The 16,743-nt window shown below is 41.1% G+C and overlaps 2 protein-coding genes across 5 annotated transcripts in view; one reads left to right on the top strand and one right to left on the bottom strand.

Annotated features, from left to right (window-relative positions):
• Positions 1 to 1,548: 1,548 nt before the first annotated feature.
• On the bottom strand, positions 1,549 to 6,894 carry vps33a (VPS33A core subunit of CORVET and HOPS complexes). Its single transcript, XM_054773441.1, has 13 exons — positions 6,759 to 6,894; positions 6,452 to 6,517; positions 6,130 to 6,257; positions 5,795 to 5,978; positions 5,100 to 5,216; positions 4,827 to 5,001; positions 4,558 to 4,751; positions 4,079 to 4,205; positions 3,907 to 3,974; positions 3,630 to 3,767; positions 2,549 to 2,686; positions 2,303 to 2,471; positions 1,549 to 1,742 (listed from the first exon to the last, which is right to left on the bottom strand). Exons 1-13 carry the CDS (start codon positions 6,858 to 6,860, stop codon positions 1,549 to 1,551), a joined length of 1,800 nt encoding a protein of 599 aa, XP_054629416.1. The 5' UTR covers positions 6,861 to 6,894.
• Positions 6,895 to 7,827: 933 nt separating this feature from the next.
• LOC129179324 (rabphilin-3A-like) overlaps positions 7,828 to 16,743 on the top strand; it is a 28,480-nt gene continuing 19,564 nt past the window's right edge. For 2 of the 4 annotated variants that reach the window (XM_054772435.1, XM_054772434.1), the window contains exon 1: positions 7,832 to 8,087. The gene's annotated coding sequence lies outside the window, so the exon portion shown is untranslated. Of the gene's footprint in view, positions 8,088 to 16,743 lie in introns of all 4 variants that reach the window. The other 2 variants (XM_054772438.1, XM_054772436.1) reach the window with 2 other exon arrangements.

Raw genomic sequence — 16,743 nt, 5'->3', positions numbered from 1 at the left:
CCTGCTGTATCTTGTGCCTGGGAGCAGCAAAAGTTGGGTGCCCCATGTTCCCACCTCGTCCCATTCTGCAAACAAACATTTCAAGATAGACCATAACCTTTACTGTTATACCACACAATCATTGCATTATAATTAATCATGCAACTGAAGAGAAAACACTAAAAACCATATATATATTTTTGATTTTATACTTTAACAGCCATGGACTTTGGTTGTAAAATAATAATTCAAACCATTGTGACTGTTGTGGTGACAGCTGCTAAATAAATTATCTGCAAGTTGCACTAAAAGGTTTCTGTATTGATGTATGCCACCAACACAGCCTCTTCAGTCATCTGCTTACCTCTTAAAATGCGCACATTATGAGGTTCTCTCTACAAACATGCTCACATTAAATTATTTTTCTTATTGAAAAAGTGGAACCGAAGGCCATGTTAACTTTCATTTGATGAATGCGCTGTGGAATTGTTTTAAAAGAGCCAAACAAATATAATACTAATAATAAAAGCGTACAAAACTCAGCAAGAAGCAGTCCTAATGATGCCTATTCTATCAAATAAAGGCTGTAAAAGCACCCATACCTTGTCGTTGCAGCAGGACAGGCACTGTTTTCGCAGGTCAGGCTGGTAACACTTCTGGCCGTGAAGTTGGTGGGTGCAGCCTGGAGCCTTTCAACTCCCTACAGCTGAGGAGGAGCCAAAGACAAGAACGGATCACAGGGATCTTATTCCCCAGGGATTGATCTAATGGTAGTTATGGCTCCTGTGCACCTGCTCCTCAAACAAACAAAGCTCTAATTTAATATGCAACCTATCAAGCAAGTCTCACACATGAAAATGTTTTTTGTCAATCGGATTAAATAGAAGTCTTGAATTTGAAAGAAATTCACATGGATTTACCCATGAAGAGTACACTGACTAGGTCCTGTCAGCAGGTAGCTTGGTGTTTATACTGTAAGACGGGGAGAAGGTATTGACTGAAGACTAAAACCCTGCTGCTGCGCAGTTATTCTCTGCCGGAACATGGAACAAATGGCCTCCTAATTCAATCAGTGCCCTGTGCTGTCAAATGATAGGCTGCTGTGGGCTGAGCTCTCCAGACGGCACAGGAACATTATCGGCTGATCGGTAGGCCTGTTTCTGCACTAATTGCTCCTTCCAAGGGCTGGACCGACGCTGACAGCTGCACTCATTCCACATCTTCTGCTTTATCAAAATCATCTTTCCAAAACAGTCTGCAATCACAGTGGTGTTGCACACAGTACCGAATAATATAGGGACACATTTCACTTTCTAATTTATGTAATGATGTATTTGGTCTGAGGCGGGGAAGCCATACATACAAATGAGGAGGAGGAGGGCGGGGAACACTGTAAATGACATTGTGCCAAACCAGCAGTATATACACCAGCTCCATAACAAAACAAATGACTTCGGTAATGGACGCGCTAACATGGACATCAGCGAGACACCTGCAGCATGCTGATACTGCAAGAAGACAGCCGTCAGTCTATGCTGTTTGATGTATCCAGGTGTGGGCACAAGTGACTCAGTGCATCTGTGCTTCAGGTCGGTCCATAAGGGATTTGATCCAAGATGTACCATTGATGAGTTTGGTTGTGGCGATAACATACTCCATCCCGCTGTCTTCCATTTGAGAGAGGAAACGAAGCGCGGCTATTTCAGCATATGTTACTCCTCCCAGGAAAAACACCAGCGTTGTTCGATTCTCCCCCTGCTGGCCTGCAAGGTCGATAAAGACGATATTACATCACATGTGCGAGGAAGAACTAAAATGTGATTGCTAACAATTTCTCTACGACAGGTACACCCTTTGTTTGATTAAGCAGCTTTGCAAGATACAATTCAATGCACACAAACCTCTTCTACTGTAAAATGAGAGCATCCCTTTGTTAAGGCTCCTCTATTATCACCTTTGAAAATCTGTTTGAACATGGGCAAGCAGCAACAAGCCCCTAAATCTAATATGAATCTCACAGTTGTAATTAACACATTTTGCCCCCTTCATTTTCAATCTCATTAATGTAGACACCACCACTTGCGAATATGGGAGGAAGAAGCAAACACTGGTGGTTATTTGTCAATTTGTTGTTATCTGTACCTCTCTCTTTAACACATGTTCACAAACAAAGGCAAAACACCTGCTGACAGAGGTTGTGTAGCACTGACAACATAGTGCAATCCATCTAGTCATGTTTGCCTGCACATGAACAAAGCCTGGTTCTTATCTACGTCATGCAGAGAGAAGGCTGTTTGACAACCCAGTTTGTATTGCTCCTTACGTTTTTTGTGGAGTCCAGCAGGCAGCTGTTGGCGTTCCTCAAAGTGTGGACCTGGGAGCATTTTCAGCACTTCCTCGATGCTCCGCCAGCCTGGCCTGGCCAACACCTGAGTCAGTCTGATGCTTAATGGAGCATAGCCACTGTATACGTACGAGATGTCGTTGGGGTTCTGAGGGAAATATGAAAAACAATGAACATTTGGTGTCCTCACAAACTAAAAGGCCAGAATATCTCCTCTGTTCATACCTGTTCATTTGCATCCTCCATCCACAGTTTAAGGGTTTTTCTAATCGTAGGGTAATTATTCCTCGAGCTTGTTTGTGGCTTCAGAAGACCTCCTTTCTCTAGGTTGTTTAGTGTCAGGATGTGCTCATAACCATAGGTCTTCATAAAAGAAGCAAAAATTTTAAACAACCCATGGATGTCAGAGAAAAAAAAATTATACTTTCGACATTCAGCATTCACAACACATTTGCAAATTTATGGTCAAAAATGAATTTTTGTAGTTTTTTTCTCTGAAAATAGGCTGTTTCTTTTCTGCAGAAAACACACTCATTCACCAGTTGATGGTAGTTTACAAATATGTACTAATACAGGTAAAATGTAAAGCATACATGTAGCACCATTAGAAAGCCCACAATTATTACATGTTTATGTCCTTATGCTTCACTGATAATGCGTTTTCATCTAGCATTGAGATTTTGCCATTTTTCCAGCAGTTCTTGTGTGCTGTAAGACACAAGTTTGTTTGACTACGGAAGCACCAACTTCAATCCGGCTTCAAAACTTGCAGTAAAATGAACACAAGTTCATATATTATAGTAGGTCATTACTGGAATTACAACACGCAAGCAGTGTGGATTATGTGTTCCCGAGCCTCAAGCGCCAGCATGACGACCAGGCTAAAGGCTACATCGTGAATCCGATTCCCTCTGTTCATCGATCACCGTTCATTATCATTCTTGAGTGGTGAGTATCTATACATTTTATACTTAAATTGCGTTTGGTAAGTGTGTGAGGCATTGTAAGGGCTTAAATCTAGATTGTGTTGCCAGTGAACTAAGGTAGTTGAAGAGAGAAGGGAAGGGTTCTGGAGCTGAATCTAATCTAATAAATACAGCAGTCAGTTTTATGACAAATGCTGCTGTCTGAAATCGGAGAACGTCAACATCAAGCAAGCAGAAAGGCAAAAAGCAGGGATCTACTGCATTTTATATGTACAGTATAGTAAGATCACAATTTTTGTATTGTGAGGAAACTGTTCCTTAAAGTAATTAGTTAAGAACATGAATTCACCACATTATTATAACATTGAGTCACCCTTTACCTGGAGAATCTCTCTCTTGTAGTAGTCAAGGACTTTCTGTTTGAGGCCATTGTTGCAGACTGACTGCATACACACAAGACGCAGAATCTTGATGAGGGGATCTTTTTGGGCAATGCAGTCTTCAATATAGGTGTTTACCTGGATTATATAATGGCCGAAATATAAACGTTATGTTCCATATTCAATTTTTCTTTCTCATACCTCTTGTTTTCCTTATGCAAGTGGCTACCAAAGTGTAATTACAATTGTTGAACAGAAAGTTTCAAAGATGAGGTACCTTGTCTGTGTCGACTCCAGTCATGAATTCCTGCTCCACTGTTAGGTTATCAAAAAACGCCTCCGATGCTGAAACAGACAGACGATACATAATGCGCAACTCACAATTTGAACAAACTTTTGGTTTAAATCAGATGTGACGGAGAGAGAACTTCGAAGGATTGTCAACGCACTGGTGATGTCTTTAATGAGTTCTGCGATGGACGTGTGATTGGCGAGGGAGCTCCGTGCTGCCTGCATGTGAGGCAACTGAGACACAAACTGTTTTATTTCTCCCACTGTTTTGGCGTTGTGGCGTTCCTGTAAAATCAGACAACAAATATGACGATCTGACATGTACCACCTACATGTATGTTCCGAAACACTGCTTTTATAAGAATCGGTGGCTGTAGCTAAGCATTCTGCTGGAAAGATGTGTACTCTATCTTATCTCTCGAATAAATGCCATCAACCTCACTTAACCTAATGGATTTTTCTCAAGACCTTTGTGATGAAATGCCTAAGAGATTACAATCACATCTGATCAATAAGTGTGTCAGAAAGTGATGACGACCATTTTTTAAAATGTTTAATTGGATGTGCTAACTACATGTCTTTACACATGACAGAGCGAGTAAACATGCCAGCTTAGGAAAGTTGAAGCAGGACCAACCTCAAATGCAGCAGAAATGACTTTAGCCTTCTTGCTCAGTGCTGCTCCAACAGCATTGAAGTTTTTGTCCCGGATTTCAGCGTACAGCTCTTCTGCTGAATTGAGCTGCAACTTCTTAGGCTCGGTGGGCAAATCTTTACTGGTTTCACCTTGTTTTTTCTGGGCAAACTTCTCAGGTGGCAACTTGACATTACCTGCCAGAGGAAAAGGAAATAAAAGTTGGCAACTATACACACGTTGAACAGATTTCAAATGTAATCCTTTCTAACCATTATTGATTCCGTAGATCTCATCAATGAGCCCTTCATATGTGAGCTGTGTGGCCAAAGGAGTGAGCAGGTCTACGTTGCGGTCCAAGAGGAGCAGCGTGTCGAACACGGGCAGGATTTGAGTCTGAATTCCAGCAAACTCCCTCTTCATCCTCAGCATCATGTTGGCAACATGCTAACAACAACCAGAATAAAAGTGAGCAAGTACCCGTCGACATGCAATTGCTAGTAGAATCATCAATAATTCATCACTCCTGCTTTCACAATACCCACCCGTGCGCACTCTCCTTTCCCATAAATCTGTGGAATGGTGCCATACAGCGCCTGTAAGGTCATGAGGCCCTTAGCTGTGTGGTAAAGGCTTGTTTGGTCATTTTCTAGATAGCACTCCTGTGAGAGGATGCAAAGTGAAAGTCACAGTCACATAACAGCTATCAAATCTGTTGCTGAAGTGCTGGTATTGATTAACAACTGAGTGCTGTGAGAACACTTGATTTTGTGATGACTGGCAGAAATCTGCAACTTTACCACTAGATGTCCTTATATGCTGGTCTTTAAAATGCAATTGGATTTCATCTTGCAACACTCATGAATACTGTACGTATACAGTATGTAGTGTACAGCAGTGCTTAACAAACAGTGGGGCAATGATGTGTCAGGAGGAGTCAGAGGCAGTTGGGACTTCCAGTATTACTGATATAATTCCTTCAAGGTTGGCAGGTTTTGTGCCTGTTATCGTCTTTATTCATGCTTGGATGATGCTAGTGCCAGCAACTCATACAATGGTTTGAACAGAAAAATAAATGAATATGATTAGTTTATCAGTAGTGTTTCAAATTGCGAGGGGCATGAAAAAAATCTGTCCCCTAGGGTAGGCATGACAGAAAATAATTGACAACTGCTGCTGTACACTGTATAACTAATAATTTTAAAACGTTTTTTTTTCCAGAAATAAAGATTAAACACACCCTGAAGGCACTTTCATATTCCATGGACAGCAGGTCGCCGTCATAAGGAATCAGGTCCAGGATGTATTCATCAATGTTGATGAAGGAGCCCAGCACGCCCTGCTCCTTGAGCCGCTGTTCACACAACAGGCTCCGCCGGGGCACAAAAAGAATGTGGAAGTCACGCGTCGAATGCTTATCTTCACTAAAAACACAAAATGCAGAGAAAAAAAGAGGCGTGTACTACAGTTAATGAGGGTGGCATTCAAGGACAGAAACTCCTGTGCTGTCGTCCAAGGACCAAATCAAACCTGTGTTTTGATGTAGATTTTGAAAGTGAACCACATAAAACCCACCTGAAAACATTCTCAGCAATGATATCCATAAGCTCTAGTCTGGGACGAACAAAGAAGATAATATTTTTGACATCGGCAGAGGGGAGGCGACCACTCTTGAGGGTAAACATCTTTTCCACCTCATGTTCCTGAAAGAACAAATAAAAACTAACAAAATTAGTGGACCAAGCGGCCACGTCATTACGTCGCAATCACATTTGGAAAAATATATATATTTTTGATAAATCTCATCAACTTGGGCTCATTAGATTGTACAAGGGTGTCCAATGAAGACACCAAGGAAAATGGAGTTTGCAAAAAGCCTCAGGTGACTTGAACTTACTTTTAATAAAGAGTATTGTGCGATTAGTCCAAAAGGTCCAGTCAGATATTCATCCCAAACAATTGCCTAGAAAGAGCACATACAACACATAATATCACCAAGACCTGAAATAGCAACGTTTTTAAACCCATTTGTAAATTTCAATAAGTATAATATCATGTCAATCTAAAACGAAAAGCTAAAAATTTCAATGCACTCTTTGGCAGGATCCATTGACAGCACCATGACGTAAAGTCAATGTCGATCTCCGTTCGTCCGTACGTGGCATACGGTTTTCTTGGCCTTTCTTGCTACATAAATACATTACCTTGCTTCCGGCACACTTGTCCAAGAACTCCCGGAGCTCCTTTCGTGCTGCTTCTCTCAAAATGTTCAAATTAACTCTTCCGTATGACAAGTGGGCGGCCATTTTTAGTTTTCGACCACAAAGCAAATCATGTGACTGCAGTTGCCCACAGCTGCGTCATGTGACCACTGCTGCAAAGGCGACAGCTATTAACCCAAGACTTGAAATTTCTTTATTTTTAAGCCCCACATTTCAGTAACTGTTTGTCATTCAAATTATAGTAAAAAAAAGTAACTAACGAGAAACATTTATTTAAGAAATGGTGCATGCGCACTGGCTGACCAAAAACGAAGAAAGCTGTCATTTCTTCACGTTGGTGGGTGATGAAATATTAATGATTTGATCGTGATTAAAATTATACAATATAGTTACATATATGCTCAGGTAACACTTGGAAAACTAATACATCAGATAATGCCTCTATTTTGATTCTGATGTGACACAAACGGAAGTGAACATGGCCGTGCACCATCTTACTGTCGCCGATAGTCTTCTTGCGTGTATCATGGGAAAACTTCATTCACCATGACCTGTTATAGCGATGTCCCGAAAAGTTAAAATCCTTAGGGTTACATGGTTTGAATCGGCGGCGCTCGACTTTCGGTAATATGTCGTATAATGAAGCAAGTACGGACATATTTGACAAGTTGAGCGTAGTACATGCTTACTTCGTTAGATGGCGCAATTTCTCCACAGTAGACTCTGGAGTCACAGTGGCGGTGTCAGGCAGTGGCAGCTTGTTTATGGCAAAAGAAGTCATTGTATAGAATATTGTCGTTATAATATAAAAAGTAATATAATTATTCCTCGAGAATCCTCGAAATTGAGACAGGAAATTTACCACAAACGATTGTGTTCACAAACAAATATACTTTTGCATCAGACACGTTGTGCAATGTGAAAATGCTAAATAAGAAATAAGTTGCACGCCTTTGGAGCCAATCTTAGTGTGCTGTTCCAGATACACTTGCATCAGGTGATGACAGTCCACTTATGCATTAGTGTTATCACTTCACATCCAGGGGTTTCCTTCCCAGTGAATCAAGGGCTTTCCACCCTCCACGCTGAGTAGAAGGCGAGTTCCCACGCACACTGAGAGAGAGAGATCTGCTAGAGATCTACCTCCAGCCACGGACTACTACTCCGGGCTAAATATTAAAACCTGGCTTCCGGTGACAGGTACCATGCGCATTGACTGACTCCCTCGCCGGATCCAAGACCTGCATATTGTCATCTAGTCCGCACCATTCCCTGATAGCTGAAAGGAGAGAGCCTGGGCTGGATTCTCAGGTATGTCTACCAATTATGACTAAATAATGAAATTACGCATCAACTTGAAGCCACCGTGGGGTCGCGCGTACCGCCGGTGACTTGAATGGACGTAACCTTTCATTCACAAAGCGAGAAGCATCTTTCATTGTCTGTGTTTATTAATTTGACTTGGCAGATAGGAGCCACTTACTCCAGTCCGACTCATCGAGATGAAAAACTACAATTGATGTGTCTCATCATCGTCTGATTGATTTAATTGTTTTAGGGCAAATAATGTACTGCATCATTCTTCCAACCATGCAGATGCCTCAACAGAACTGATTACCATTCATGACAGCATACATTGGTGATGATTATGCACTCAGTTTGGTAATCCATTAAACTCATTGCATCAAGCCCCATATGTTTTATTTCAATGCCTACAAAATGCATTGAAACAGGACTTGTAGCTGGCATATCTCATGTAGGCTTTTCTTTCTGGTTGCAGTCAGATATGAAATAAGAAAACAGACCGGGTAAGTGATGTGGGAGAATGTGTGGTTGCATTCCCTGGGCGTTGCTGCAGGATTTTTAGGAGTGCACACAGGAGCTCAATGCGCCTCCATCCATACAGGTTAGAAAACATCAATGAGACGTTCCAGTTGCGATGTGGGCAGGGCATATGTGGACTCCAGGTGCTTGTGCCACCTATTTGTTGTGTTGTCGTCTCAGGCTGCACCCATAGGTTACTACCTGTGTATGGTCTGCTGCTGGTGTCGGTATGGGAGGGTGGCAGAAGGAGCTGGTTCCACCATCTCCAATTCCTACAGATCTAAAGGCTGGGGATTAAATGGGGGAGGGGAGAAAGGACCCAATAGTCAGTCTGAGAAATATCTGCAGCTGCCTCCTCTCGACATGAACACCTACAGTTGTGATTGGACAACACTGTCTAACAACGCGTGTAGCTCTTGATTTTTAGGGCCTTCCGCAGTCTTGTCAGCACAGACCTAACATGAAGTTAGGCAAGCAAGAACATCACATTAACATGGCAGAGATGTGTGGTTAGGGAAAAGAGAAAAACTGAAGGAGTGAAGTAAGTGCCATGCATGCGAGCTGCATTATTTAAAGCTGAGGGAATGAGGGGACAGTTGCCAGATTCCCATGCTTTTGGCATGTCTTTCCCCCCACCATCTATAACTACGAACCGTCTAAGCCAGGTGCATTGTTTGTGAACAACTGAAGCAGCTTCTAAACAGAGGCCTACTTAGCATTGCCTGTGAATTTTGTCACACATGTACCGCTACTGGTGGACTCATACTGTGCTAAATCATTTTGATTCCTTTCACCCTGCTGTTACCATGGTCACAGATGGTGAAAGGTGGATGTGTGCTTGCCTGCACCTCTCAATCTCTTATATTTATAGAGTTTAGAGCCAAATACGCTGATATTTGTAGGTGTTTTTGAACAAAGATTTTCTTTTGTTGCCCAAGAAACATTATTCTGCCATTTGCGATTCGGCTGCAAAGGGGAGTGGCTTCATCTAGGAAGTCTCTTCAGTGCAGTGGATGATAATCGATGCCTCTCTGAAAGTGGTGATTAGATCTGCCTAAACACTCTGGCATATTGGAAGAGACTGGAGTAATTAATGTGGCCTTTAGACCAAGTTGCCCCAAGAGATCGTGGAGAGGGAAAAGTCCAAAACTGACCTTTATGCTCACTGGCACTGGTTCATGGTTTAATGAAATACAAGTCTATGTGGCAGCACAGTACTTGTACATTTAGAAATTGTTGATACGTCGGGAATGTTAAACGTCCTCTATTATGCATAATTGAGTATTTAATGATGGGATAACAGTAATTTGTGGTCCTAGTGCCTCTTTATGGCCTCCAAATGTGAGAAAAAATATCCCCTCCCTAAATTATTTCTTCTACTTTTGAGAGAAGAGGCACTCAAGCGGTCGGTTTTTAGATTCAGGCTTATTATGACATCACAAAACCTTTGTCATAGACACGATACCGAGAAAGATGAGCCCACATTGTGTATACACGTACCGCTTAATGGAGGACGGTTTTGTTTTAAAAAAAAAACAAATATATAATACACATATAAAATGATAGTGTGGAGCTCTGCCAACTATCCTTCCAAAAATAATCTACCACTGTTATGTCAATATGTTGTAACAATGAAACCCTGTTAATTTGAATGATAAATGAGAAGGGGCCTAATAAAAGTAATGCTGCTATCTCAGGCTTTACCATTTAAAGTTAACCTCTAATGTAAACAATCCATACAATCTACCCTGAATAAAAAGGGACCACATGCATAGTCGCTAGCCAGTTGATGGTGATAAGTGTCTGTATTTCACCATGCTAACTCATCCTCATTACATCATCTCAGACTGGAAAGGCTCCATATTACTTAAGTATCTCCCAAATATTTGGTTGATGACACATTTTTGTATTGTAGCTGCAGTGCTGTTCTCCCACAGTCAAGTAAATATTTTATCCGGGTGGCTGTGGTGGAGCTTTTCAACGGGAGTTTTACTCCGTGTGACCCAACACTGTGTTTCCAGTCTTGAGCAGGCTTTCCTCTGTCCACAGATCTCTAAAAAAAGCCTCCAGGGCCTTGTAGTTGCCTGTTAGCTGCATTGTGGAACAAAGAGGTGGGTCAAGTATCCAACGCAAGACCTGTGCCAGATTTGATCAGATCTTTGTCTTTAAAGTAGAGCTGCAGAGAGAATGTATTGTGGCAGACACACCATTGGAGGGCCTTTTTACAGTGGTGTGAATAAGTGTTTGTCCCCTTCCTGATTTCTTATTTTTGCACGTTTGTCACAGTTAAAAGTTTAAGATCATCAAACAAATTTAAATATTAGTCAATGACAACACAAGTGAAGACAAAATGCAGTTTTTAAATGAAACTTTTTATTATTAAGGGAGAAAAAAAAATCCAAACCAACATGACCCTGTGTGAAAAAGTGATTGCCTCCATGTTAAAACATAATTTAACTGAGATTAATTGAGGTCTATCAGTCTGGAAAAGGTTATAAAGCCATTTCTAAAGCTTTGGGACTCCAGCGAACCACAGAGAGAGCCATTACAGTGTTTCGTTGTTTATCGGTTGTTTATAGGTTCTCAAAATCGCCTGCAATAAGTGAAATCCGCAAAGTAGCCATGTATATTTTGACAATTATTTAATATTTTAAGGCTTTAAACCCCTCACCATACACTTTTCTCAGACAGGCATCAACATTTCTCTGTTGTTTTAACACTCTCAAAGTTCCAATTTAGTTAGAATTGTAATATACTAGGTTGGACACAAGAAATTATTAAGTGGTTCGCGTGTATTTCACTCCTATGATCATGCCTCTTCGTCCTGGCGCCGTTCGGCTGTAGCGTTTTTGTATCCTTGTTAAAACATATTGCTCCTGTCTTATTTTCCTCACACAATTCGCTTCTACTGTTTCTTCTATTGCTTACAGTATTGGTGGATAGGAAGCAGCTCACACGGTTAGCTAGTTTGGTAACCATGACCACAACTGGAGACGCACAAAGGAGGTTGATTGACAATGATCTACAGCCAATCAGGACACAGAAGACAATGGGCGGTGCAGACAGAAGAGAGAGAATAGAGATACCGCTGCCTGTGCTAAAGCTCAGAACTACAACACTCAACTTCCCACAATGCAATTCTTCCTAAAGGGCCAGGCTCAGCCTGTAACAGCGTTCATACACTATAAAAAAAACAAAAACACTAAAATTGCACAAAAAAAAAACGGGAAACAGCAAGGGAACACTGTATCCACAAATGGCGAACCCATGGAACAGTGGTGAGGAGTGGCAGGCCAACCAAAATTACCCCAAGAGCCCAGCGACGACTCATCCAAGAGGTCACAAAGACCCCACAACAGCATGCAAAGAACTGCAGGCCTCATTGTACTTAAAAAAATGTTAAAATCTTGTCTCATCTCATTGTTGTGGACCCAATCTCATGTCTTGTCTCGCCTCGTGAGTTGGGTATCTTGTGACAACGCTATACTATGCAGTGTTTTTACCACAGACTTTCAGAGTGCTGATTTAATGCCCATGTCTGCCAGTACTGAGATAAGATGAGAGGAAATTGAAGGAGCATGAGTGGCCAGTGCATCAGAAGCCAGTGCTCAAAGGCCCACCTCTTACCTCCATAGTGTATGCAGGGATGAATCACCATCAGCTAGCAGAGCTGCAGCTTACTGCAGGACCCGGCTAGAGTGCAGTTAATTGAGTGCTCCAGGACTTTTCCCTGTGTGCTTCCATAGTTCTAAAGTAAGGACTGGATGAAAGCTCTAACATCACTTAAAAAATGTGAGTCAGCATTTGCTTTCCAGCTATTTTTGGCAATGATGATCAGAAAATAGACTTAATCACTGTTGTTTGTTTGTTTTGTTTGTCAGTAAGCAGGACTGCACAAAAACTCTTAAATCAGTTTTCCTGAATCTCTGTGGAGGGTGGCTAGAACCCATTACATTTTGGTGGTCATCCAAGACTGCAAGATAGTACATACTATACATCCATTTATCTACCGCTTATGCTGGGGATCTGGAGCCTATCCCAGCTGACTTCAGACATAAAGGCGGACTACACCCTTGGCTGGTCGCCAGTCAATCACAGGGCACCCCTTGGTTGGTCGCCAATCACAGGGCACATGTTGATACAGACTACCATTCACGCTCACATTCACAACGTCACTGAGTGGGAACTGAACCCACGGTGCCTGTAACTGAAGTCAGGTGAGTCAACCACTAGACCAGTGCTTTCAAATAGTGTGGCACACGCCCCTCGGCTGGCGAGGCAAGATGTTGAGGGGGGGCGCAAGGGGCTATCATTTGGTCAGACAGGTAACAGGTTCTCAAAAACTCTAGTTAAAATCCAATGCAGAGCTATCACTTTGAAGCACTGTAATACGGAACATACAGAAATAAAGCATGTTAGTTCCGACTTGCATAAGATACAAATAATTTCTCTGTGACATTCAACTGAAACGAATTGCATTTAAACAAATGCGCTAGCTCAAATAGAAATCCCATATATGTGCTAGCAATTTACATGCCGATTTCCAACACCTCCAAATATAACAACAAATGAGACATTTCAATGTACATTCCATTTGAACACATGATGCATTATAAGCATTACATCTTTTCAGGCAAACATTTTCTACAGCTCAACAAGAGACAGTGCTGGCATACTGCATGTCCCAATGGCAGTATCATTATTATCATTATTAGAACCCTGTAGACATGAAATAAAAGCCCTGTAGTCACCTCGACACTCGTACTACAATATATTGACATCATGAGAGTAAATAAACCATTTAAGACATAAATAAGACTCATTCTCGTGTATGCTGCTATAAATGTGTTCCCGAGGGGAGCTGAGTGGTGAGCAGACAGGAAGTGACATCGTGGGGTTTGAGTTGAATTTTAGCTTGCCGTGGGTTACAGCGGCAACAGCCCGTGTTTTTATTAGAGATTTTTATTAGGGGTTATTGTGGCTGTTGTGAGATAATTCAAACCTGCAGTAAAAGCCTGTTGTTCCAGCGAAAATGTTTCATTTAGGCAAAAAAATATGTAAAATTTCTCCAATAAGCATATTTCTTTTAATAATAGGCCGTATTCAACCACAAAACAGAAGAGTTTATTAATGGATATATTTTTGAAAAATTGTGTGAGTGAAGCCGCAAAATTCTAACTACAAAGTGGCAAGGGATGGCTGTAGTTTATTACTTTGAAACATGCTCGACAAGTTAAACCGAGGAACATTGCATGTTTACCCTTGCATAGGCTTGTCACAATAATTAATACATCAATTAACCACACGATAAGTAATAACAAACTCGATAATTTTGCCGGTCCCGTGTTCCCTCGTTTATCGCTGGGGATAGATTCACAAAATAGCCCGCAATAAGTTAAATCCGCGAAGTAACCAACTTTATTTGCAATTATTATATGTTTTAAGGCTGTAAAACCCCTCACAGCACACAATAGGCGGGTTCACCCTTAGCCAATAAGGTTGTAGATTATATGGCTGACGAGGTGGAGGGATTACTCCAGGGCACACGTCTTCAACTCTCACATTAGTACTAGTACTACCTTTAGTACTCTACTGGTAGCAGTAGTAATTACAATAACAGACACACAACAGAGCACCGATAGATCGTTCTAATACACCACAAGGAGGGCGCGTTCATACGCTGTTATATATGCAAAATTGCACTTAAAAAAACCAACTAATTGTGCACCAAACGCATTTTGCTGTATCCGAAACATGTACTCTGACCAAACTCCAACTGAACGTTATACCTCATTAAACGTAAACAGCGTATTCCACACACAATGTTGACAGTGAATCAAGGAAGTGTATATGCAAATGAGCTGACGTGTGCAGACACAGAGTATTTTCTTTTCAATATTCAGACAATAACGAAGGTGACACTGATTGAAAATAAAAGATATTGTGATTTTTATTTAAGTGCAATTTTTTGCGAAGAGACTGTCCATTTTATTGTCATTGTTTTTTTGTGTGTGTTTAATTTATGTTGTTTGTTTATTGTATTTAAAAGCTCTTGACATTGCAATTAGTGTTAAATACTCTTGAGAAATTAATGTTTATTGCTTTTGATACGGTGTACTCGCATTATTATGCCATACATTATCGTTAATTAATGAAAAAATGGTCTCAAAATAATGTTGACAATAATTTCATTAAGCGCCAATGATTTGTTGGATAATTATCATCCTGCAAAAATTTGTTATCGTGACAGGTCTACCCTTGCACAATTCAGCATTTTCAAAAAGGAGTACGAAAAATCAGAGCTTATTGTAAAGCCAGGTGGTTATCTATCAGGGTCGACTATTTGGTGCTGATAAAAAAGATCGGTCGAATTTGGACTTGGACCTTTCTGTGGAGAATTGGAGACTCCATAAGTGTGAATGTGAATGGTTGTTTGTCTATTTGTGCCCCATAATTGACTGGCTACCTGTCCAAGGTGTACCCCGCCTCTCGCAGCTGGGATAGGCTCCAGCTCACCCGTGACCCTGGATAAGCAATGAATGGCCTTGCGTAAGCTGCTGCAGTGTAAGCTGCTGCATGTGTCTTGGACAGGGCAAATGGCACAGCAGTAAAGCAGCAGGTTAGCTTGTTGGACACTGGATGGTCTTTCCTGTTTGTGTTCCAGCGATGCAGGACTTGGAGCCATGCCTGCTCAGACTGTTTGGTTGCATTGGTTCAACAATTTGTCCATTTCGGCGGTGAGGAGCCGTCACAGATGGCTTTCACAGATGGTGCCCACCATCACGACGAGTTCAACATATTTTGTTGGTGCAACACACCTAAAAGGCCAGTGTCTTTACTGTTTCCCACGCTGAGGATTGTTCTCGCTTCGCACCTACTGTGGATGTTTGATCTAGATCTGAGAGTCAGAAAGCGTACACAAATGCCTTTAGAGAGGGGGCGTACACAGGGTGAACTGCACTGGGGGTTGAAGTTGTAAATAATTAAGAAATGCTGAGTGATGTTTTCCTCCTGCAGTGAAGGACTGCGTGGTGCAATGCACTTTAGTCCATGTTCACTGTACTACATGCATATGGGGATGAATGGGGGTCCTTTCTGTTGTATTTGAACTTATCAGGAGTACTGTATACATTATATATCTTCATGAACCAATCACCAAATCTGCTGATATAATATTTAGAACATGTAATATCATTTATTCAATAAATCCTACTGAATATAAGATTAATTTTCTTTTCATCCAAAGCATACACACAAATGAAATAAACACTAGCCTCTTCAACCCCCACACACACAATTGGTTGCTGAATGATGTCAAATAATCTTTGCTTGTAAAGTAATACTTATAAAAACATCATTGAAGAGCTATATTTAGAAATCCTTTTCCCTATTTTAGGCTTTTGGCCTGTTTTTACTTACTGTTTTGTTTTGAATAAAGAAACCTGATTAAATACAATCCAGAATAGAAACAAAATAGATTTTTTTGGATACTTGGTTGGATACTTTACTATTGTCACAGGTTTGTAAATTTGTCATAACCTCATCATCACTAACCGACAACAACTACTAGTACTACACTCCTGATCAAAATCTTAAGACCAGTTGAAAAATTGCTAGAATTTGCATTTTGCACATTTGGATCTTAATGAGGTTTTAAGTAGAGCTACAAAATGCATAAGCAAGAAGGGGAGTGAGACAAAAAACATTTTGAAAAGTAATTTATTGAAAACAACAATTAAACTGAAATAGGCTGTTTATCAGCTGCTCAAAAGTTTAAGACCATTGCTCAAAAACTCACAAAAACTCTCCAGACCAGAACAAAAAATGTTTTCAGTAGGACTCAGTAATGAGTAGCGCCATCGTTCTTGTTAATCACTTCAAAGTGGGAACATTGCTCCAAGTGGTGAAGATGGCTTCACGAAGGGCATCAACTGTCTGGAACTGATGCCCATTTTTATAAACATCCCTTACCATCCATCCCAAATGTTCTCTATGGGATTTAAATGAGGGGAACATGCAGGATGGTCCAAAAGAGTGATGTTATTCTCCCTGAAGAAGTCCTTGGTCAAGCGAGCATTGTGAACTGCAGCGTTGTCCTGTTGAAAAACCCAGCTGTTACCACACAGACGAGGGCCCTCAGTCA

This window comes from Dunckerocampus dactyliophorus, chromosome 4 (assembly GCF_027744805.1).
Source record: "Dunckerocampus dactyliophorus isolate RoL2022-P2 chromosome 4, RoL_Ddac_1.1, whole genome shotgun sequence".
Lineage (NCBI taxonomy): Eukaryota > Metazoa > Chordata > Actinopteri > Syngnathiformes > Syngnathidae > Dunckerocampus > Dunckerocampus dactyliophorus.
The sequence above is the reverse complement of the archived record's forward strand: the minus strand, read 5'-3'. Positions and strand labels throughout refer to the sequence as shown.